General features: G+C 35.1%; 1 protein-coding gene across 9 annotated transcripts; it reads left to right on the forward strand.

Annotated features, from left to right (window-relative positions):
* The first annotated feature begins 841 nt into the window (after nucleotides 1-841).
* Nucleotides 842-25,048, forward strand: TDRD12 (tudor domain containing 12). 9 transcript variants are annotated; one of them, XM_040707282.2, is made up of 29 exons: nucleotides 842-983; nucleotides 1,801-1,850; nucleotides 2,642-2,797; nucleotides 3,115-3,251; nucleotides 4,308-4,427; nucleotides 5,719-5,774; nucleotides 7,169-7,254; nucleotides 8,662-8,860; nucleotides 9,382-9,458; nucleotides 9,652-9,756; nucleotides 10,134-10,319; nucleotides 10,935-11,088; nucleotides 11,999-12,126; nucleotides 13,613-13,804; nucleotides 14,454-14,582; nucleotides 15,043-15,160; nucleotides 15,899-16,035; nucleotides 16,122-16,327; nucleotides 16,476-16,575; nucleotides 16,977-17,164; nucleotides 17,457-17,658; nucleotides 18,159-18,251; nucleotides 19,588-19,757; nucleotides 20,536-20,657; nucleotides 21,653-21,707; nucleotides 22,345-22,458; nucleotides 22,542-22,695; nucleotides 22,790-22,856; nucleotides 23,080-25,048. In XM_040707282.2, exons 2-29 carry the CDS (start codon nucleotides 1,830-1,832, stop codon nucleotides 23,163-23,165), a joined length of 3,558 nt encoding a protein of 1,185 aa, XP_040563216.1. In that variant the 5' UTR covers nucleotides 842-983; nucleotides 1,801-1,829; the 3' UTR covers nucleotides 23,166-25,048. The 9 variants fall into 9 exon arrangements, with proteins under 9 accessions (XP_040563216.1, XP_046755603.1, XP_040563217.1 ...); XM_046899647.1 differs by having other exon boundaries at nucleotides 1,804-1,850; XM_040707283.2 differs by having other exon boundaries at nucleotides 842-914.
* Nucleotides 25,049-25,350: the final 302 nt, after the last annotated feature.

Genomic DNA, 25,350 nt, shown 5'->3' on the forward strand with positions numbered 1-25,350 from the left:
GCTTTAAGGCCAAACAAGAACAACAAAAATAGAAAAGATACTATTTTGCTTTAAAAATGAAGATAACTGTCAAATAGAAACATAAATGTTTTACAATATACAGACAGGAAATATCTTGTAGCATTAATTTAAAAACAACGTTGGTTAAAGCTGTAGATTTGAAATACAGAGGCACTGTAAGAACAGACTGCTGCCCAGGGGGACTGGATTCCAGTTGAGTGCTTCACCCACTTCCCTTGGGCCGACACATTGACTAAGACAAGTCAGAAATGACCAAAAAAAAAAAAAAAAAAGACCTAGATGGAGAAGTGAGTATGCAATAGTGAGTAATAATCATCAAAAAAGACGTAGGTGCCTTCTCACAGGTTGTGATATTATGGAAGAGTTATTTTATATTGGATATGCACACTTCAGCATAGCTGAATTCCAAGGGAGAAACACCAGGTGCAATCTCCCTCTGTCTGCACAAGTCTTTCAACACATGCTATGCTTCAGACTGAGAGACTCTGAGGGAAAAGGAGTACCGCAGAGGCCCTGGCCATTGCAGCCCCAGGCAGCAGCACGAGCAGACCCCGCCGCAGGACGAGCCCTGCCTGCTCCCCTCAGCCGCTCTGAGGTCTCCTTCGACAGCCCTTCCATCCTCAACCTGAGGCACAGACAGCGACACACACAAGCATCATCCCTCTCAGAGAGACACTCACCTCTTGCGCTTATTTCCACAACAATGCGCTTAAAGAGCAGAAATCGAAGCTACTTCCAGCCTTGACGACGCCTTCTCACGCCCTCCTTCCCGTACCTCAGTGAGGCGGACCTACGCATGCGCGGCCTGAGGGCGCGTCCCGCCTTTTTTGGGTGAGCGCGGGAGGCGGCGGAGCTTCTGGAAGCTTGTGGAATTTTCTGTGGTGAGTGCTGGGGTCAGTGCAGCTGTTCCAGCGTTGTGTGGCTAAGGTTTTTATTTCTCTGAGGGAGAGCCTAACGTTAAGGTACAAAGTGAGGGTTGAAGTGACGGAGAAAATACTGTTTCTTATCGGTATTTTTTGTGTTGTGTGCTTCTTTGTGCTAATGAGGTGCCTTTGTGAGATGGAGTGAGGCTGGGAGGGCAGAGGAAGGTCGGGGTAGGGAGTCAGCTCTTTAGAGTGCTTGCATCAGACCCATGTTGTCAGGGAAAGGTGAAAGGATGCCCTTCTGTATGCTTCTCTTTAGGGTAGCAGTTGTAGTGGTGTAAATAAGTCTTTCTAAGGTGAACAGTGATGTTACATGGGTCGTGGCTGGGAGCCTTGGTGTTCTCTTAGTCATGGAGGGGCTGTTTATCATGGGAACCAGCCTTTTTCCTGTGTATGCATTGGCCTTAGTGAATTGATTGCTTATGAGTTTTATGTTTAGAGAGACATAAAGAAGTTAGGTTCCTTGCATGTTATTGGCAGCGTATTTTAGTAGCAGTTATTGTATGAGCCAAGTTTTAGTGCTGGCTTTGGAAGCTGAAGGCTGCTCGCTTGGCTTACCTTTTCTGAGATGTTTTCTTTTGTTTCTGACCTTTTCTTTTGTTATCCTCTTCCAAAGCCAGCACTAAAACTCTGCTCAAACAATAACTCCTACTGAAATAGTTGAATGTGAATAAGTGGGTTGCAAATCTCAATTAGGAGTCGATGTAGTTTGAAGTTTTTTATGCATGTAAATTAGTTGCTTAAGGCAGTGTTTGTACAAAAGTAGCAAAGATGTGTATTTGTTACATACTTCTTAGCTATGCTTCAAAACAAATGAAAGCTTTAAAATAGTTAAACGTTTGTTGGTTTCTTACAGTAGTGTTGAAGACTCAACAGCTGGGCATTATGGAAGTCTTCGTGTTACGGGTATGCTGATGTTTTTGAAAGTGAAGGTGATTGGTGTTTATTTCGGTGAAACTGAAAGTCAGATTTACAAATAAGATGATGCCTTTATTTTTGTTCAGTAGTTATTTCTTACACGTGTGGTGGGGATATATATGGATTATATAAATTTTCTCACTGATTTTTTGTCTTGATTTCCTCTGAATAGTAGTTAGTAGGAATGCAGGTAAAACTTAAAATGGAAGGTATCCTGCATAATTTTAAACAAACTGTTCTATTGAATCCTTTAGGACATCATGCAAAAATTTATTTTCCTCAGAAATTTCTTATTATCTGAAAAAGTGGTATGTAAATGCTTAAAAAACTTGAACAGAAGGCCGTGGCCCTATTTTAAATGAACTGTCTTGTGGACCCTCTGAACCTGAAGACAATGTGTTGGTGTTTGGTGGGTTTTTTTTGGTTGGTTTTGGCATACTCCAGAAGTAATGTTGAAGTAAAAAGCTTGTGTGTTTGCTGTTAACTCATATTCAGTTAACAAGCCTTTTAAATAATGCTGCAACTTTTCGTAATGGATATGATATTGTGGTACTAAAAAGTGCAGATTGAGAAATCCCTTACTGAACTAAAGCTTTGATCCCGTAAGATGTTTTGTTACTAATATTCTGTTTGTTCAGTATTAGTTCTCATAGTTTTAAGGTACCTCAGTAAAGACTGCGTCTTATTTTTACATTTAGTGCCTGGGTGTTCATATAAGTATCCTATCGCTTCAGGAGGAGATAATACTACTTGTTATTTTTGTCTGCCATTTACACCAGATTGAAGATCCAGGTTGCTTTTGGGTTACTATGAAAGGATGTGGGCCTCACGTAGTTGATGAAACAGAATATAAAAAGCTGAATGCAGAAATGAATCAGTTCTATGACAAAGCTTGTGAAGATGAAGTAAAGCCAATAACACTAGAAAAAGACCAGGTAAAATCACTGTGTTTTACATATAAAAAGAAGTAATATGATATTTGCATTGGCTTAGGGGTGAAGTACCCAAGATGTGTTAATTTTTTTTGTTAGAAAACAGCAATGTTTTCTAAATTATTGGTATGAAATAGGAAACTGTATCTGTATGGACTGCTTTTCTTATGTGTAGCTTCATAACTATATAAGCTGTAATGCTTGCGGTTTGCAAAGTAAATCTAGGGCTATATAGTAAGTGCCATATTTTTGCATCTAAGAAAACCAACAGTGTAATGTGTTCAATTTATGAGAACCTATTGTCTTGTTTTCTTTTTCAGCTTTGTGTGGTTTTCAGCGAGGAGCTGAAGTGCTGGTGTAGAGCAGTTGTTAAGTCTATCATGTACTGTGCAGACCATTATCAAATAGAATGTTTTCTAGTGGATTATGCAAAGTATACTTTTGTTAAATCAAAGGAGTAAGTGTCTTTTTTCAAGACAGTCACTGAAACTTATTTGGTTGATTAATGCATGTAAATACTGTAACTTTTTCTATTTTTTCTATTTCTGTTTTTCTAACTGAATACTAACAAGGCTCTGCTTTAACTGAAATGAGTCCACAAGAAACTGCTAGCCTTTGTCATTGGGCATTCAAATATGGCAGTTATGATTGAAATGTATGTCTGCCAGTTCATGTTGCTGAAACTCCCTTTCCTCTGTTATTAAGGGATTGATTAAAAAACAAACAAAAACACCATGTAACGCACTGTTTCTAAAATCTTAAAATGTATTTTAAAAATCTCTTCCATTTCTGAATTATATTTAAGATTTATTTGACAAAATATCCAACAAGAGCATTTACCAGGTGTTTTTGTAGTACTCAACAAGATAAAGAAAACTTATTTGTTTGAAGAGACTTTAAATATTTTATAACCTCAAGTTAAAGATAGTTTTGAAATGAATGTTTTTGTATCAGAAAGCAACTTGACTATGCCGTAAGTTTAAGATGTGTTCTCATAGAACTAAATGCATGATGTACTGCTTCAGTTTAAAACAAATTAGAAGAGTGATAAACAAATGGGTCTTAAAAGATTGCTCTAGATCAGTCTTGCTGATTACTCTGGTTACTTACTTGTTATTTTGTCTCCCACCAAGCCATGTATAAGGGGTAATTGCGCAGCTTTCACTGGAGTCTTGACCAATATATGAATACCTTTTTTTTTTAAGGGTAGGGAGTACAAATGCAAATAAGTATATTAATTTCTTCCTTAATAATTTTAGTCATACATTATTTCTTACTTAAGAGTAAGAATTGTCAAATGGTGTCTATAGTGCCAGGAAGCATACGTATAGTATCATGACAAGACTTTAAACTGAACTTTCTCTGCTAAATAGGTAGTGTGGAGTTTCACAGTGGGAGCCAAACATCTAGAACTGTGTTGTCACATATAGGATAAGGAAAGGATTTGAAACACCAGTGACTTTTGGAGAATGTAATCTATAAAATGAGATTATTTCTGTTTTTTGTTTCTAAGTGTTCGCGTTGCAGTGGAAGAATTTCTGCAAATCCCATTTAGAGCAAAAAAATGTAGATTGTATTGCACAAAGCCAGTGACATTGCGCGTTAACTTCTGTGAAGATACAGCAAAAATAGTGTAAGTAGATTTCAGTAATTGTATTCTTCTCATGCATTTCTGAGATATAAAATTTCATTTGAGAATAAAACATCTTTTTCTCCATGAGCAATTAGTAAATAAAACTCCCTCCCTAATCGTTTGGGGTTTATTTTCTCATCTATTTGAATCTTCTGATATTTGTCTAGAAACTTGAAGAAACTTTCATGAGCTTTGGCAGTTCTTGCCCTTTGTTTACCATCCTAGAGCTTTGTTACTTGGTTGCTTTGCTAACACATGAGCTTCTCTGCCAGTTCATCCTTCTGTGTTCTTTCTTGGGTGCTCATCTTACTATTGACTGTCTTGTTTGTAGTTACTACACATTCTGCCTGAACTGAAATTCTAATAATGTTTTTAGGTAGTTTTGTTTTTTCCACATTTTATCTCTTCTTGAAATGCTTGGGACTCCTGTTGTATTTGTCATCTTTGTATCAACTTTGGAGGACTGGAGAAGAGGTTTTCTCTAAATCTGCTGGTAAAGGGAAACACTTGAATGTTCTTATTTTAAATTATAGAATGTCATTGTCAAGGATCTGTCAGACATGATTATGTCATGGGGTTGGAATATGACTTTATGGCAAGAAAACTACTCTGTTTTCTGTTACTAAAGGATGTTCAAAGCTAGATGTAGTCCAACAGGTGGTTTTTTAATCACTTTGAAAGAAAAAATTAATGTTTTACATACTCTGACAGAAAAAATAGTAGCTTAGTTTGGATAAGAACAGCATCTTGAGTGGGCTATTTTTGTGAGTTATCAAGAAGTTAGTAGATGAGTAGAGAGAACCTGAGTATATTTAATTGTTTTTTAGTTTGAATTCTTATATTTTATATTTGCGGCTGGAGAAGATGGCAATGATGAGTTAAGTTTTTGTTGCAATCCTTTAAGCTTTTAGAATTTCAGTGTTTATAAAATGCTCATTTTAGAATTGCTCAATACTAATTTCAAATAATTAATATGCTTAGTAAGTGGATTTTTGCTTTTTTTTTTTTTTACACTATTTTATTTCTAACTGGTTTGTTTTATGCTGGATGTATCCATCATATATTGGCAAAACCATATCCATTAATTTTCAAGTAGTTTGTTTTAGGAGTGAACTGATACATCAAAACTGGAGTTAGATTCCATGTACTAGGTTTCTGCTAATGTTTCTGCTAGATGCAGTTTTTGAGACTTCGCATGACTTGATAGTTTTTTGTTGTACATACCTCACCATTCAGATTACCATTTGAATTTGTGACGGTGTGGGATAAGTGGTTGTGTTTGTTTTCCTAGACCAGCCAAAAGATGGGATAATGCTGCTACGCGGTATTTTCAGAGTCTTCTGAAAGGTAAAAAGTCTTGTCAGAATGATAATTGGCAGTTCTGTTTTGGGGAAAGATAAGTTGTCAGAGAAACATAGTGGATGAATATATGTTCATTTTTAATTTTCACTAAATTCTTAATGGAAATGAGTTCCACAGTTCTTTTTGTCTGTATGAATTGACTTAGCCAAAATTGTGTGTAATCATGCATCTTGAGTACTGTGGGCTTCCATTCTGCATAAATTGTGGCAAGTGTCTAAGTTGTCTCTCTCTCTGAGCTTCTTAGACAGATTGAATAAGGTAGCATTCATATAACAACAGTTTTAAACAGTGGTGTATTTCTTTGTATTTAGCTTAATTCTTTGAATCAGCTTTAATGCTGTCTTTTGCTAGTTGTATGACAGGAATGTAAAACACTAGTTCAGAAGAGATTATCTTGATTACAGTTACATTATCAAATGGATTGTGCTCAAAGTAGTTTCTAAGTAAGCTAGAATGGTTTGCTCTCTGCTCTGTTCATGTCCTTAATCATGTGTGGTGTTTCAGTAGCTCATCCAGACTTTTTCATATCAAGCATTCTATTTTGGTATGAGAGAGCTTTTGATCTTTTAAAGCAGTTCTTTGCTGAGTTTGTCTGATCTTACGTGCTTCTATTGAAAAGCTTCCTGCCTGCTTACTTGCAAGTACAGCATACTCTATACAAAATGAGATTTGGGAAGAAGTGGATGAATTCATAATAACAGTAAGGACTGTTAAGGCTAATAACTTCCCACCCTTGTGGGAACATGGCACATTTCATTATTTAAGTTGTGTATTTGCACATCTAAGTGTCAAATATTGCTATGCGAAGTAAAGGGTGGTAGGGAGCAAACAGCAACATGAACTTGGTTTCACAAACATTCCCAGACCACTGTAAACAATATTGTGAGCTTTTTTAAATTCCTATTATTGCTGGTACATCAGTAGTGTATGCAGGAGATATACTTAAGAATTTAATAACAGGTGTAATTTATCTGTTAGGGTTGTTTTTTTTTAATTAATATCCTAACCAAACTTTGCAAATGTGCAAATACACCTTTCAGAAAAACTGTCAAGGTAGGAAAGTATGCATTTGTGCTACGAGTTGTTCATCTGAGGGTAGAATATAAATACTTCTGGTGTATGACTATGACTGTTATCTGTGGACCAGTCACTGGTCTATTCCAACTCTCAGTCTTCAGACTGAGAACAATGCTTTTTCTAATGTTAAGGTTTTACTGCTTTATTAGATTCCTGTTTCTTTTAAAAATCAAAACATTTGTACTAGTTTATCTTGAAAGTAATAGATCACACTCATGTAATTGTTCTTTCTGTTTCTGTGTGCTTGAAAAATACAGATAGTAAGAGGTTAATAGATCTCCTTGTTTATTGCTACTTTTTAGCAACTACCCAAATCAAAGCGAAGTTATGTTCTGTGGAAGATAATACATTTCATGTTATTCTTTATGTGACAGTAGAAGATGAAAAGGTAGGATACTTCTATATCTGCAAACCTGTTGGTAGACTTCAGAGTATATATCAAAATTCTGCATTTTTTAAGGCTGAAAAGCATTACTAATGAGTTTTGTCATTTGTCAGATACAGTAAGTGCTGTGTTACTTATTAAAGATATTTCAGTTCTTAAAAATTGAAGTAATAAAGTAAGTTACTTTCTTAATTACTGTTTTTTTTAGAAAGAAGCAAATATAAGGTATCTACGTTAGACTGATTTAAAAAAAATAAAATTGCCAAATACATAAAAAATATGTGAATGCTAATCTTAGTGTTAAAGCCAGAGCACTTTCATTTTAAGGTAGAATTAGTGGAAGTAACTTTGGGTGACCTAGAATTATTCTGGGGGAGGTTTTGTGTACTATTTTATTTTGTGTTGGTGTGTGTTTATTTGTTTTTGTGTTCTATTGGATTTCCTCCAGCTGTAATGTATAGCTGTTTCTGGAGGTTGTAACACTGAGCTATGTAGTAAAACTGCATATATTTCAGTCTGGTACCTGTTTTAAACCATTAGAATATTTTCTTTGCTTAAAACAAGGTGGAATAATGTCTTTGAGATTCTTCAAGAAGTATTGAAAGTTATTTATGCTAAATTACTGTGCACCCATGGTGAGATGTAACTTTAAAAATAAAAATATGCAAATAGTAATTGAAATGGACAGCTAAGTGAATTATTTAGTGCACTTCTTTGCCTTTTAATACTTTTAAACAGTATTTTGCAATTGATTTTATTGAAAAACCTTTAAATACCAGTTCATGCTTGCTTTTGCTTAAGACTTCATCCTCAAGCCTTGGGAAAAACTAGCATCAGTTGCCAAAATGTGTAACTTCTACTGTCGCTACTGTCAGGCTTATGCAGCCATGCTGTAGGTATAAAACAATTCATTTGTGTCTATTTGGAGTATTCTGCCAACGCTTTTAGCCCTGGAGCTGTGGTTTTTGCCATAGACAATAATTTTTCAGATATGTGTGAAGTCTAAGACCTTCAGAATCGTTCAGAATCGTAATTGGTAATACAATCACTGATCTCTGAGCCAGTGGAGTTCTGGAGTTTAAGGTATAGTAATACTTCTTGTCTACCACATTTTGATTCCTTCTGAGTTAAAAGAATAACCTGCTTTTCTTAATAGTTTCGAATTTTTAGGGCTGACAGGAAAGGTTATTGGAGTACAAAATTTTCTGGAGAAGCTTGAAATTTACTGCTAATTAAAATCTGTTTTGAGAAGGTACTGGGAGATACGGCTTCCTTTCCTATTCTGGATTTAACATTATTTAAAAAGCACTAATATTGTTGAAGTGTTAATACTGTTTAAAGCTTGAAATACACTCTAAGCAAGTATGTGGTATTGATACTGGTCAAGGATCATCTTTTTTTTTTTTTTAGGTATGCATTAACGATGATCTTGTCTTAAAGAACTTCGCTCATTTTGAGGAAGCTAAAGAGAATATTCAAAGTCCAGCAAAAGGACAAGATAGCCAGACATCATCAAATGTTGATTCTTCTCCAGTAGAATTGGTTAATCCAGCGCTTGCTTTCAGACCAGTGTGGTTGCAAGAGAAGGTACCAATGAATCTTGAAACAGGTGGGAGCAATGTATGTCAGAAACATACAATATGTTCAATATTTCCAATTAAAGATATATAACGTGAGCCTGGTATCTCAGTTTGAATCCAGTAATTGAATCAAACAACCTTGTTAAGAAAAGATGTTTATGACTTCACAGTCATCAAATCACCAGAAGCTTTTCTTTGTTTTGTAGTGCATATTCAACTGTGAGTGAGTTGTATTGATGTTTGTTAATGTCCTTAAGAGCATTAAGTATTATTGAAACTACTTGTTCAATGCATTACTGTTGTTTTTGCATTTGAATGGGTTTATTTTAAACAGAAGTAGTTGTAAAACTGTAGGATTTACAGGTTGTGCTATTTGTAGTGATTCAAGTCCATTAAAAGGGATGCAACTTTCCATCCTGATGGAGGGTTTTTTTTTACTGTTAGCAAATGATACAAGAAACTAAACAAAAACAATGGTAACTGTGGCTGTAAATAATAATAGTGGCTCTTCTTGTGTTCAGATAAGTTGAAAATTTCTTCTTCTTCCTAGGTCATACTGTTTCCAGTTCCTCTCTTGAAAAGACATACAAAAGGTCAAACATGGATCTGAATGTAAATAATGAATCTGTAAGTATTGTTTTGTAATAAATTGTCAATGGTGAATTTGATTAAGTGTTCATATGATACTGTTATCAGTAGATGATTATCCTGCTCTGCTTCTGTAACATTCTGTGAATGGCCAGCTGAACTCTTTTTTACAGCTACTTGATGTTTTATTATGTATTGCCTTCAATACTGTCTTCTTCTTACATGATTCCAGAGATTTCAAAACGTTAGTGAAGAACGAAGCTTTGTCTTTCTTAACAACAAAATTGAGCCAACTTCAGTTTTGGAAAAAGCGCCACTTCACGACAGTCTCAAAAAGGTAACACCTTTTTTTATGCTGAATTTCTCCTAACGAGTGTATGGTGTTCTCACTTCATAAACTAAATATGCTACTATAGCAATACTTTATTTTGATTGAGGAATGCCTTAAGATGTTTTTCGTGTGATGAAGTAAATGAAGTTTTAAAGAGATGCTGACACAGACACCTGTAAGCATCATATAGGTTTCTGCTGGCATATTAGCCATTAGTCGTGTCATTTTAATACAGTAATTCAACTCAATTTTTTAATATTGTGTTACGGATATTTATTCTGAAATGAATCAGAAAGCTCTTAAAACACTCCATGTTTTGTCTAGTTTTGTAAATATATTAATGTGCTGTCTTCACATGCAACTCTTAATATCTCTTTCTTTAGGAGCTTGCTCAGGATGAGTTTTTAGGCCCTAACTTCACAGAATCTTACTGTTGGCCAGCAGTAGCTCGAGGATGTGATGTAGTTGCTATCTCCTATCAAGGAAATGACCCTTTCTTATATATTCCACCAGTTCTTGCTTTCTTGCAAGTGGAGAGCTGCTACAAAGCCTTGCCAAAAAGAAATGGAGTATGTATATATTAAAGTGCTATCAGATTTTCTGTTCTGAACTGCAAGTGTAGTATAATAATGCGAAAAAAGTGGATATCTAAAATGTATGTATCTAACTTGATCTTCATTAAGTTTACCAGTTTTATATAAGTCTTCTGCATAAAAGCTTACACAGTTGGACTTCTTGAATACAACAGTCAAAGACATAGCAAGTAATATTTAACAAGTGATGATTGTTGCATCACTTTAATTCTTAAGCTTTATTTTTAGTCTGTTTTCACTGAATTTGTTTTTGTGTTAGCTGTTTGGAATAACTGAAAATTGTTCTGCAACTTGTATTAGATCTCAAAAGAATAGAACTATTGCAGTTGTTAAGGGTCTTCTGTGGAGATGATGTAGTGCAAGTTAAGTAAGACCAGATGATACTGCTATTAAATTTTTAGACTTGTTCGTTACGGCACGTGTCCTTGTCTCACAGTAACCTGGCATATGATTCCTTGGATCTGTAACATCTGCATTTATTAAATGATGTAGTACTAAAAGTTTTGTTTTGGAGATGCTTGAAGGCATGTTTTTCAGTAGAAGTTGAGAACTCTAAGTAATACAATGTAAATTGCGTTTGTACATATGTAGCCGCTGGTGCTTATTTTATGTCCTGGCTGGAGGAAGGCACAGCTTGTTTTTGAGTTACTGAGAAAATACAGCACATGCTCCAGACCGCTTCGTCCAATGTTGATAATACTTGGGAAGAAAAAAGAAGAAGCTGAAACAGTGAAAATCCAAGGATGTAAGAATATTTTTTAATTTTCTTAATGATGCTTGAAAACAGTGTGGACTGTCTTAATGTCAGGAAATTGTGAAAGAAGTAATTAAGTTACTCATTATACTGTTTCTTTAATGCTGTAAGTCCACAGTGGTATGTGTGAAGTTCAATACTACTATTTAACAGTAAGTTGTATTAAGGCTGTTTTACTACCTCCATGTCTTTTTCTTTAATGAACTCCATGATAATTTTTTTTACCTGATTAGGATTTCATGAATTATGTCATGTTAGTATTGATCATGGACTTCCTTGATTTAAAACTAAATCTGTAATAGCATTTTGTTGATACCTGAGCATCTGTTTTTATATCCTTTATTCAAGTTTAAGTGCCTGGTAGATGAATTAAGATGTCTTATAATACCTGTTCATATGTTCGCACGTATCAGGATTGTGTGAGTGTTTAAGCTACAATGTGTGTTTGTTTCCTTTTTTTAACTTTTTCTAATGTGGAGGCTGCTTTGGCAAGCAGTTAAATGTTTAAATTCTGCTTATCTGCTGCCTAAGTTTTCTTTTCCTGAAGGCTGTTACCTTATTGGAAAATGAAGCGGTATCCTACTTAATTAATTGGTTACATTCAGGCTTCTCACATATTCTAAAATTCTGTAACTTCCTGGCACTTAATGTTAAGGAGCAGAAATAAATATATTTTCTTTATATCACTTCACATTTGACATATAAGAGTGGACATCTTAACTGCCCCATTGCAGAAATGTTACATTATCTTATTCTCCTTGAATATATGTAGAATAATACAGGTTAGAGAAAGGTACCTGAGTAGATCATCTAGTGGTCTTGTGCCCTACAGTGTTTTTACTTACATTCTTTTGAGGTTACAAATTAAAAATAATAGTAGCTTTTTTTCTCTAACTTGTAGGTGAAATAATTGTGACTACACCATATAGCCTCCTGAGATTGTATGAATATCACCTTTTATTATTTTCTGGACTCTGCCATCTTATTTTGGATGAAATTGAGGTACTATTCTCTGACGCTGCTGAACAGGTAAATGGGTTATGCATTCTGATGGTAAAATGCCTTTCAGTTCTAGTGCCTCAGCAGTCTTGAAGACAGTGGATGGCAATACAGATACCAGCTTTCTTAAAATGCTGTGGTAGAGTTGAGAAAATACAAAAGAATTAAAAAAAAAATAAAATAAAATTATATATGTATTTCTGGTAGATAGAAACACTGGAAAAATACAGTCTTACAGTCTGTTGTAGCAGAAATGCTAAGTCTTAGCTTGAAACAGTGATTGAGCACCTGGTGGGAAGGCAGGGCCAACCGAGGGGAACTCTGGTGTATGCAGTGCACCTGAGTGACCAGAAAGAGTGAAGCCAGGATCCACCCCTTCCCAGACCTCATTTAAGGGTTGGTAGTGGAGGTGAGGGTATCTTTCTGGTGATCCCTGCCTACCTGAGACCTTCCAAGGGTAAAGAGACTTTTTCCTTTGTTTCTGTGTTTGTGGCTGCTGCATTTGGGCTTATCTTTGCTTGCTGCGGCCTTGGACTTTGCTACCCTGCTATCATTGCTGTGCTTTGTGTTGCATTATAGCATTATATCTATTAATCTAACTTTCTTTTTTTTTCTGGTTGGGTTCTTTTATTATTTGGAAAGCTGTCTTGTCTTGTTTAGCGCCACTGCACTATCATGCTTTCTTCATTTACTGTGAATGGTCTCCCAAACATTTGGATTGTTTTCAGTTTGTTAGAAGTACCTTCTGTGTAGGAGTCCTTAATCTCCTTTTAAGACTTGCATCTTCTGTCTGTAAGGAACTTTCTTTTCCCTCTTATCGGTTATCATAACATTCTTATCAGATGTTATGAATAGCTGTAGTTCAAGAACGGTCTCTGTTGGTAAGCACCTTAGTTTTTGTAGAATGAAAGGCAGAAGTGAATTGCTACCTACTATCAGAAGTAATCCAAAAGACTTCTCTTGGGCTTTGTTGCCACTGTTGGCAAGGAGAAGCTGATCCCAAGGTTTACAGAATCTTGGAAGAGGAATAGCATTAAGTTCCCAGCTGGATTAGGTTGTATATACATCTTACCAGCCTTTGAATAACAGTTTGTATGTTAAGTTGTCTTTTTTTATTAAGGTCCTGTTGACTTGCAGCACTGGAGTTTTTTTTTTCTGGTACATTTTTTTTGTAAAGAATTTAGCTTTAGTTCTTAGCAGTGTTATCTGTGATCAATTAATGCCATCAACTTGAGAGAGGGTGTAGGTTTGTTTGTATGCATGTGAGCATAATTGCTTCATGTTCTTTTCTCACTTTCTTCTTACTTCAGAAGGTATTCAAATATTAGGGTGAAAGCACAGAAGCCACAAACTTTGTTTTCAGATATGAAACTTGAGTCTTGGTGGTGGTGTGGAGTTTTTTGGTGGTTTTAGTTTACTTTGACAGGAAGAGCAGAGTACTCTCTGCTGCTTTTACAAACTCAGTGGAATGGGATAAGATTGTAAAACTGTTTTTTTTGTTGTTGTTGTTCTATAGGTTTTTGTTATACTAGATTACTACAAGAAAAGCCTCATTACTGAGGAATGGAAATATTCACCACATCAAATTATTGCTGTTGGAACTCAGTGGAATAAGCATATAGGAAGTTTAATAAAGGAGTTTATGAATGATCCTTACATTGTGATAACAGCTTTGGAAGAAGCTTCCATTTATGGAAACGTGCAACAGGTAAAAACTCTTAACTCAAGAAGGTATTAAGAGCACTTATATGTTTGCTGGTAAATTCAGTGGAGCCCTTAAGAATAATATAAAAGATTTTAAGTACAGCCTGAATTCTACTATATTTAAAAAATGATTTGGAATTGAAAGTTTGAAGAAACTTGCAACATTAGGTATGTAAGTCCGAAAGAAGTCTCATCCCTTCCTGTGTGAAGTTTAGTAAATGGTTGAGCAGAAATGAAAATGTCAGTATTTTGATGCTTTATTTAATAGAAGTATTTCAGGGAGTGCAGTATGCTTTTTGAACTATTAAGATAATTTTTTTTAGTGGTACTTGAAAATACCAAAGTTCATTTGAAGAATCATTTCAAGTTGAATGAATGAGAAATCATAGCTGTAATTTTGATGGAGCATTTTATCAAATGCTTAAATATAGTACTTTAATTTTGATGTGAATATATTCTTCTGGAAGCTGTTGTAAGTTTATCTCTCTGAGAATTTTATTTTCTGTAAACTTAAGAGCAACCATTTACCTTTTCTATCATGATTTAGGCCATATTATATAAGAATGCACAGTATTCATTAAAAGGAAGAATATGTGGTAGAATGTGTATAGATTATATTAATTAGCAGCCATGTATTTTATATCAATTTCTAGGTCGTGCAGTATTGTGTGAGTAGTGAGAGAACTGCTGTGTTACTCAAAATAATGGATTTTACCCCTAATGATCTTCAGAAGGTGCTGGTTTTCACTAATTCTGTAGATGAAGTAGAGATGGTACATAAGGTAACAACAAAATACCTAATTTTATGTATATGTTTTCTTTGTATGAGGGTTAAATTTCTCACTCTTCACAAATAGCACCACTTGAAAGAAAAAAAGGAGAAAAAGATTTATTTGTCAATGCTGCAGATGTGTTTATGCTTTTAGAGGAAGTTTTTAGTAATCTTTGTATATACTAACTTTGCACATCTTAAATGACATACAAAAGAATGGAAGTATTAAATTCCATACAGTTGCCAACAAATAGTTTTTGCTTTGTGCAGGAAATGAGTAACCTTCATCTTCAGTATTTTTCATATAAACAACCTAAGAAGTTTACTTTTTTTTTCCCCCCCCATTTGCTGCCTTGCCTTCAGTTCTTTATATTAGCAGGAGTATACCAGATACTAAGATAAATTACTAAGAGTTTCTTAGTGCAGTTATTACTGTATTGGAAGAACATGCAGATTTGTTTTGTCATCAGGCACTGGAGAGCAACTCAATATTTGCCTTCAAAATGCATAAAGAAATGGAGTTTAATTTCAAGGATTTCTTGGAGCATTGGACAAAAAGCGATAGCAGTGGCAGTCGTGTTGTGTTAGGTGGGTATTTTCTTGTTTTCTGGTTGTCTGTTTATTTCTTCGTGGTGACTTAATGTCCTACGTTAAATAATTATATTAGGTTCTCTTCACTTTGCAAGGTCAATTCTGTCCAAATTACTTTCAGTCATCTCTTTATTTGTTAGTGCTATGACTATTTTTTTTTTTCCTCCTTATGAGAACTGCCGGCACTCTCAGAGGACTTCCTTGGTTTCATGATTGTCTGCTAATGCAGAGGATATTTTCAGTTTGAAATTCAGAACCTCTGAAGACGTAGCATAATTATTTCCCTTACGCTCTGGTGGAGCTTTTATTTTTTGAGTTGCTTGCAATAGCAAAGACTTACCTGGTTTTCAACATAGTTATTTCCCTTTTATACGTCAGAGCAAGAAGATAGACTTAAACCTATGAATCAGATACAATTATACAAAGATGTTAGCATTTCTGCGTTACTGGAAATGTTTTCAATCTTACTGTAGTGAAATATCTGTCTGTGGCCTATGGTATTTCTTCATTGATACTGTTACAAGATGCAGAATTGAGCTAGAGGTGATGTAATACTGTGTCCCACATACTTCAGATACGTTTACTGAAAAATGTAGTATCTTGTGGATCTGTATAGGGAAAACCTTACCTTTAAGTCAGTGGATGAGGAGGAGGAAGTAGCCGTTGCAAATGAGGTGTGTGAAGTATTACATCACATGTATGTTGGTTACCTTATGTTTAAAACCATGTGTTCAGTTCTAACAGATGACTGCATGCAGTTCTTGGAGATTACAGATGCATCTTGTGTGATACATTTCAGTTTTCCTTCTTCTCCAACAATCTTCGGTCAGCGTCTATACAACATGTCTGACAACTTCCATAATGTGATAAAGGTTTGAGTGAATCTTCAACAAATTAATATTAACACATGATAATTTCGTAGTGGATAAATAAAAGCTGAAGAAATACGTATCTTTAGGATTCATCTGATCAGGACCATCAGCAGGCAAGGTCAGTCATAATGCTAACAGAAAACAACGAGTGCCATACTGTTGGTATCCTGCGCTATTTGGAGCATGCTGAAGCTGACATTCCACCAGGACTGGGCGGGGTGCTAGAAGCTGAAGAAAAAAAGAAGTTTGCAAGGCCATTGTGCACCTATCTTAAAATGTTTGGGAGTTGCAAGTAAGGACATACTAAGTCATCCTAAAGCTCATTATTCCTTCTTGCACAAATGTTTGCCCTGGATAATGACTTAATCTACTTTCTTCATAAATTATCCTGTTGGGTACGTTAGATCAGATTTTGCTCATTGTTTTTTTTAACTATGTAGGAATAGAACAGTGTGTCCAGATCGTCATCAAATTAATTTACAAATAGACATGCTCCAGAATATGCCATCTAAAACTATACAAACATCTGGATATGTGACCGTAAGTTGTTTTTATTTTTCTCCGTCTTGGGTACTAAGAAGGCAATCTTAAACAGCTGCTTCAGCATAATACTTTTCAAATTACACTAATACTATTGTAATATGTATATTGTATTTCTGGAATATTTTTTGTTGGTTAGCTTTTTTGGTCTGTCTGTTAAAGGGGTTGCAGCATCAAGTGCGCCAGATTTTCTCTTTATCCTTAGTCTGAACTGAAATTGTTTTGCGGGTAATTCAGACTTGGCCTCTGATTTACTTCTGTGTTGATAATGATGAGGTTTTTATCCTAGCTTTCAATGTGAAGAGGGTTTATGTTTATTCCTATATATCTCTATCACATCTCGTTATTTCAGAAATAATCACTTCTCTTTCCCTGCCCCCCAACTTATTTTTTGCTTTCAGGTACTGCCTCTCCATATTGTAAATGCAACAAACTACTTTGGTCGTATAGTAGATAAACACAAGGACCAATATACCATTCTTGCTGAAGAAATCAATGAGTATTTTAAGGAGACTAGTAATAGAGTTGCTGCTCAAAAGGTAGAGAAGCTAGCTTTGTATGGATTCTGTGAGGAAACAGTCTTTCACAGGTAAAGATGTTTTTTTTTAATTTATTCATGTATACCTTTTATATATATTAAAAAAAAAAAAACAACCCTGGCCCTCACACCGTGTTCCAAAAACAGCAAGAAATGACTGAAATTAAAGAAATGACAGAGAAATTAAAAAGTTTGATTTGCCAAGCGAAAAATACAAATATGTATACCTATAAGCAAACAGTTTGTTTTATTGTGAATTTTCTACTTTCTGTTAAAAGTAGTTGAAAACTTCTTAACAGGTTATATGAATATTAATTCTCTTTTCTTCTTCCACTATGTGAAGGGTTCAGGTGGTAGAGACTTCTTCAAAAGAAGAAAATTTTAACATCAAAATTAAATACATAGATGAAGGCAGAACTAGTCAAGTTCAGAGCTCTCAGCTTCTTCACTTACCTGCAAAATTTCAGCATCTGCCACCTCAGGCTCTGGAATTTGTAGTTTGTAGAGTTAAACCCATTGACAATGACACTGAATGGAACCCAAGGGTAATAGTCATTATTAGTTTCTTTCATAGTATTTTCCTGAAGTTCTTTAATTTGTGTTTGTTTTCTATAAGGAAACAGTTATGAACTGTGAATTTAGTTATCAGTTTCATTACTTATTAGTGTTATCAATGAATAACTGATAGTGGGCTTGATTCTGAGAAACTAACTTTACTATTTTGTAGGCTAAGAAAAATAATGAAATTGTGGAATTTTATTATATGTGATTTAAATGACTTCTTCCAGAACAAGTCATTGCTACTTTCAAATCTGTGGGGAGAAGGGGTAGCCTCTAAACTGACCTGTTTGCATATCCTTCCGCTTACAGAATGATATGCAAACGTAATCCATGGTGGTTTTAGCATTTCCTTTCTTTACTCAAAATCTTGCTTTTATTTAGTGGATACTCTTAACATGGTTAAGCTCAGAAGATTTTCATTACAATTGAACTTACTGCCAATTTATGTTGCTATACGTTTCAAAGACAGTTTTGTTTTCCCTAGGTAACTCGTTATATTCATCAGAAAATTGAAAGAAAACCACATGAAGCAAGGGTAGTACTTACTTTAGGAAATACAGTTTGGATTGACCCGATGGTATGTATAGTATTGTTGAGTCGCACGTTTCTAACAATGCTCCTTTGTAACAGGAATATTCATTCATATCTGTCCTTCTTGTTGGTTCCTAATTTGATTAATTAGTGATATTTGTGTGTGACTAAGAACTAAAATAGACTGTTGGAAGGCTATATACTCCCTATTGCTGGATGTACTAAGAAGCCATCTGGATATCTTGTCCAGTTGGATATACTCTGAGACTGTTTCCAAGTATCTTAGACCTTTTACACTAGGCTTAGTTTATTCTGATTATATTTCTAATCCTTTACTGTCTCTTCTGGTTCTTGCACCACCTGGTCATCCAGAATCTCTCCCCATAATAATCAATTGGATATAAAGACTGCAGTACTGACGTATAAGATGTTACAGTTTGTTTTTGTTATGCTGCGTCATTGCAGTAATCAGATGTGATTAAATGATTGTTTCTATCAAAACTGACTTTTTAATTTTCCTGAAAGTAGTGTCTTGAGGTCAGTGCTATGTTCGGATTTCTCTGTCAGTTCCCTGGCCTGTAAGAATCGCTGTACTGTAGCGGAGCAAGTATCTGACTGGAAGGTGATAGTGAGCAAAGAGAATCAGAAAAATCAGATGCCTTTTATGCCTCTGCTAATGGCATAAACAAACTTGTTGTGTTGTCTGTGTCAAAAATAATTTCAAGAGCTGGGAGTTCTATGAGAAGTTGCTATCAAACATAGCTCAGAAGTTGCAGAATCTTCTTACAGTCAGGAGAAGTTGATGAGGCATCTTCATGTCAGGATCGTTATGCATTTTTTTCTGTTTTGGTTCAGCTCAAGCGTACACTAGGCTGTTTCTCCACTATGAAATGTGTTTTGCTTTGTTTTTCTGTCCATTCAATGAACTGAAAAATAGAATGGAAAGAGAAAATTATTCGCAAGTAATTTTCTTCAGTACTTCCATTCTGGTATGGCATCTCATCTTTTCCTCTTGATTTCTAGCTTTTGTTTTGGTTCCACTCTATAAACTGAGGGACCTAGAGAAGTAGTTATAATTGTATGGTTATTTTGTATATGTAATATGTATATTTTAGTTGTAATTTCTGGAATCAGTTCTAGAATTTTTCTACTTACTAGGTTGATTCTTTTAGATGGACTAACTATTGGTTATTTGAGCAATTACTACAATGAAAAAAATGCTGGTATTTTGAAAACAATTAAATACTAGTAAGTTATTCATCATTTGAAAAATCAGAAACAAATGGGCAAATGTGTAAAGTTTTTAGCTAAAAAGAATAGCTTAGAGTTGGAGAGATGCAATCTGAACTGTGGTTTTCATGTAGCACATCTTGTTATTCAAGGTCCGGGTTACCAGGCTTTCAGATTTGAAGATTTATGTCAATGAATACAGCGTGCGAGCTGAGATTTTGTCTACGGGTCTGGGAACTGATAATCCAGAACATATATCGCAACTTGAGAGGTTGTATGAGCATGCGAGGGTATTAAGTCACATGAAGAATTTGGAGCCTTTGTGAGTGTTTCCAAATTATTTTCAGTTCATGTTTTACTAGGAAAATAACTGGATATTTACATTATTCATTGTAGTGTACAATTTTTATTTAAATTGTTTGTGATTTCTGCTCTCATCTAACTGATTCGGGCACTGCTCTTTAATGAGTGGGGTTTCATGATGTTTTTTATAGCAACAGCTCTGTGCACATTGCCGTTTAAAAATATATTCACTCAGTTAAAAATTTCTAGTATGGATGGGCACAACTTTCTGTGGTCTGTCAAGGATTCCAAGATTCTTCATTTAAAATGCATACGATGAGGGCATTCATAGTTGTTGTGGTTTAATGTGGCAGGTGGCTAAGCACTATGCAGTCATTTGCTTGTTTGCCCCCCTTCCCAGTGGGATGGGAGAGAATCAAAAAAAAAAAAAAATAGAACTTGTGGGTTGAGATAAAGCTATTTACTAAGATAGAGGAAAGGGAAAGGATAATAATTATGCGTGTGTATGTGTATTTATAAATGTATATGATTAGTGCTGCACAAGCAATTGTTCACCAGCCCCTGCCAGGTGCCAGGCTAGCTCCCCAAGCAACAGAAGAGTGAAGGATGAAGTCCCACCTGCCAGTAATTTGGTCGGTTGGTTTTTGTGTAGAAATGCATTTTAGAAATTCTGTGCTATTTTCTGTATATGTTAAAATTAGAAACTTAAATAGAATTTCCAATTCTCATAAGGAGTCCTTTGAATTTTTAATGGTTTTTAAACATTTCATTTTAAAAGTATGTCTTCCTGTATTCAGAAGCATAAAGGAGGATGCAGTTAGTCCCAGGAATGTGTCTGAACTGCAGAACGTGTCCTTACAGGAAAATTCTTCGGAAAACTGTAATTCTTCTAAAGTGATTATGGGGAATGATCCGTGTGGTAAGCATTCTCATAACTTTCCAAAAACTTGTAGGACTTGCACTCTAGTTAAGCACCTAGATTGACTTTTCAGTTAACAGTGCAGACTTCTTTGAGTACCCAGGACAGTACTGCATAGCTAATATTTGGAGTAAGTCACAAATACCTCCTAGTTAGCAGTCGGAAGAAGCTGTGTGAATAAGCCATATTAATATAGCTGTTTTACTATTTTGGAGATTTCCTGTGCTTGAAATATTCAAAATTGTTTAGATCTGGAATGTGGGAGCAGGAAGCTTGAACTTCCCAGGAGAGGATGAACATTTTGCTGCCAAAGGCTGTAGCATTGAAAGAAATTCTGCTGGAATATCTGAGGTGAATAGCAGCACTGTTCACTGAGAAGTCTAACTTTTATTACTAGATTTAGGATGGTAGAAGACAGCTTTTCCTTCGAATCTAATGTTCGAGGACTTCGTATTCATCTAGTAGAGGACTAAAAGCATGTGGCTTGATGTTAGATCACAGAGAATCATCTGAGTTCACTTGAAATCTCAGTTTGGAGAGAAGAGGGTTGAGTGATGGGGGGAGTGGGGGGAGGAAGAAATCACAAGGTCCCGGAATGTTTATCATAGATTATTTTTTCTTTATTTTCCACCTAGCATGTGGCAAAGTGACAGTAATGCCATGTTTTGAGCTGTGGTTGGTAGTAATATTACTTCTGGTTGTTTCAGGGATCTGTTAACCTTACGTCTGGAAGACACAAAGGTCTTTTCAGACCTGGCAAATGTGATTTACTTTTTTAATATCACCTGTAATAATTTCTGGTTGAAATTTCATTTGAATTGTTAAATTGATGAAATCTTTCTAAGTTGGAATCACCTGACACAAATGCCAAAGTTATGCTTACAGTGGTAACCTGATTGCTAGCAAATTATTTTTATGGTGTTACTGGAGTATTCTGGAAGTACCTGGTTTGTATAGATAAGTTTAAAATACCTTCTTGCATTTCTTATGTTTAGATGGTGTTGCTCAAACTAAGGAAGCAGAAGACTCTTCACTGCATCCGCAGAAATGGTACAAAAATTCAGTCATGCTTTCTTTTTATTGTGAACTGCCAAACAGGACAATTATTCTTAATGAGATTGTCTGTTTTGGTAGTACATAAATGGTATTACAGGTGGAAATTAGTTGGATTGTGTTTAAACCAAACACTATTCTGTCTGAGCTTTTAAGTGAAGCTCCTACTCTTGTCTCTGCATGTTGGTATTTAATGAGATAAATTGGTTTTGTCTTTCTCTTTGCGTTGATATTCTTTGGAAAAAAAACATAAATAGAATAACGTAATATGTCTTCAACAGGAAATTATGGCCCATTTTAATTTTTTTGTAATGAGTCCCTTATTCCTTAAACTGTGATACTGTCCTTACAAGAGGCAGTATAGTTTATTCCTTTGGATATTGCAGCTAATGGAGTGTCTCCTGACTTGAACTATAATACATGTGCTGCTTGAAGAACTGAGATGGCAGTACTTTTTTAGCAGACTGGGCTGGCATCCTGACATGCTTTCCTGTCACTGTTATTCATTCAGACTGTTAGGGTTTGAGTATGCATATAGGTGCTGTTTGTTGCCATCCTAATGTGCGAATCTTCGTTGTACTTAAGGCAGCTTATTTTCTGTTTTTGGACTAATTCCAATTAAACTTTATTATAGTTTCTATCCAGAAATAAAATGGTTTGAAAATGAAGAGGCTGTTACGGTGAAGGTTCTAATAGCGAGGATAGCTGACTATAAATGTGAATTCTCTAAGGAGAAGGTAATTTTCAGGTAAGTTTAAGATGTTTAGGTTTAAGAAACACAAAGTTCAGCTATTAGCTTGCATTTAATTTTTTAACTTTTTTATATTATAGTGCCTGCTCAGAAGGCAAACTTTACTCGGTTGATATGGAGTTATATCAGTGTATACTTAAAGAAGAGTCTGCGTGTGTGATTAAGGATAAAGAGGCTATTATTCTCCTCAGAAAAGAGAAAAAAGGAGCATGGTGCAAGTTATTAAAGAACAAGGTGAAGTAGAAACTAACTTGAGAATTACTGAATGTGCCCAGCATACTATCTGTGCTTAAGTTCAGATGTTTCAGACTGTATTTTTTGTTAACAGAATCCTCATGTGTCTTTTGACTTTGAATACTGGGAAGGTTTTGAAGACAAAAGCCCTTTTCCAGTTGGTAAGGAATGAACAAATAAGTACTCATTGTGCATGAAATAATTTGCATCTGGATTTGTTACCTACATTTTATTTAAAATACTGAGTTATTTCATATGTTTTCAGAGTTGAACAGGAGTTATATATATGAGGGAACCTCTACTATCAAACCACAGACAGTATTTGTTTTGAAGCTCTTGGTTTTTCTTGCTTTATGAATATTATGCTTTGTTAATTACTTCTAGGTACTAAAAAGCTGCATTGCACTACTGCAGTGACGGAAGAACTGGTTGACTCTTCAGAAGACAGTGGTGCAGAAAGTGATGAATAATTAGGAGATGTATTTTTTGTTTCTGTTAATGTTAATATTGCGAAGTAGTATGTATTGCATGAGAATTACTCCCAAAATTGATGGAACTAAAGGTATAGATTGCAGAATTGTCTTTAATTTTAGGAGAAGGATGATAAGCCAAGTCCTTACTTGGCTTCTAAGCATCTGGAGAAATACTCTACAGGATGACTTCATATATATGTTTTTCAGTGTCCTCAGTTCAGAACTGTTGGCTTTAATGACTTTGTGCAAATAAGTACATGCCTTTAAGTTAAAGAGCTTCTAATTTACTCTTCTGAGTTTGCAGTGGTAGCAATAGATAATTCTTTGCAGTTTAACAAGTTCTGATGTCCAGTTGATTGTTTCTACCATAAACCTTCATGTGCATACAGCATCAGCTTTGTAACTGCCTGTTTGTCAGTTCTGCATGAATAAATTCAGATGGCAATCTTTCTTTGACTGGAAGTACTTTGACTTGTTATAAAATACAGTTCTGTCCGCTAACTATAGTAGCGCTACCTACTGTACAACATCAGCGGAATGAGTGCTGTGATAGAATATTCAGTGTTTATTTTCAATTTCATGTTTCCACTTTTCCTGAATTCTTTTCCTTATTTCATGTCCTGTCACTTACCTGAAACTCTTGTCTGCCTATCCCAAAGGCTTTGCACTTTCATAAGTAATCTTTCAGTAAATAGTTTTTCACTGTTACATTTGTACACATTAAAAAAAAAAAATCTCACAGTGAAGTAGTAATGTAATAGCTATTCATAATGCATGAAACTGGTACATGTCTTTTCATCTGTAGGTCTTCCAAACATGTTTGTTTCTCCAATGGAACTATATGATGATTTAAGATAGAAACTTTACAGATTTATTTTGAGAATCTTAAATTTTTGTTGCATTTTTAACGAGGAAGAATTTACTTGCTATTTGGAGATTAGTCTTCTGAGAAACTTTAGGGTGTCCTTGATAATCTCTTTGAGGCTTTTTGAATATGCTTATGCTAACAGTTAGAATTTTTGTATTATTTGTATATAATAGAGATTTTTGAATGTTTAAGAATCTTCTGATTTTTCTGATGTCAATGGAAAACTAGCATGTGACAATATGTTGTGGTAACAGCAATTACATATTGTTCTTAAGAAACGCATAGTTCAAAAAAATAGTAATAGTAATACCGTTGGGAATCTGATTACAGTTGAGCTTAGTTTATAACCTTTGCCTGTGTTCAGGATGGATACTGGAAAAGCTGCAGTAGGTTCAAATGTACTTATAGAGAGTAACTAATGCACCATGTAGTTTTGGTCTTGCTCTGCGTTATAATGGGAAGAGGAGACTGTCAAATGACGGCATTAAAGTAGTGATGGTTTTCATTCTTTGTGCATTTTGTCCTTCTCTGACTTGTCTGATATCTAAATACAGTATAAGATGATTATTTAATAGACATAGTAAATAATATCTAACGTTTGTTTGTTTGAAAAGTGGGGCACCCTACTTCAGGTAAAAGCAGAAGCTGTCTTTAGCCCCACATTCTTAACAGGTACCAAGAGCCAGTATATGAAGAACAGTGTAAAGAATATGGCATTACATTTCAGAAATGTTGTTTTGGCCTCTAGCAATTCCTGATCAGGATTTTCATGACAGGTTCCCTTTGGACTTAAACTTGCTGTTTCTTGAGCTATGTCAATTCCTAATGTTTCTCCTGCATTAAGGCACTCAGTAGTATTAAATGCTTTCTTCTGTGTTTTGAAGCCATCCCTGCTCTGTCATCTTGATGTCCTGTACCCTCAAGATGCAACAGGAACAAATACCTTGCTTTTCCTGCTTTCTTGTAAAGTAAGATGCAAGGCTTCTGTCATCATTTACCTCTCCACCCCCAATCAGGTATGTTTTTTAGCCTTGAAAATGATGGTAGATGGAGTCATTCGTTATTTATTTAATTTAATTCGTTATATATTTAAAATGAGCGTACTTAAAAGTTGGAGAGGACTTACCTTTCAGTATTTTGAGCAGCTTTTCTTAAATTAATCACTTAAATATTGACAAATTACTTGAGAAAATTCTTCATCTATTTACTGTGAAGGAATATAGTAAGTAAAGGAAGTCAACCAAAAACCCACCAGTTTCTTGACCAGAGAAACTGAAAGTAGCATGCTCACATACATAAATGTTGTATCTACTT

Source organism: Gallus gallus, chromosome 11 (genome assembly GCF_016699485.2).
Source record: "Gallus gallus isolate bGalGal1 chromosome 11, bGalGal1.mat.broiler.GRCg7b, whole genome shotgun sequence".
Taxonomy (NCBI): domain Eukaryota; kingdom Metazoa; phylum Chordata; class Aves; order Galliformes; family Phasianidae; genus Gallus; species Gallus gallus.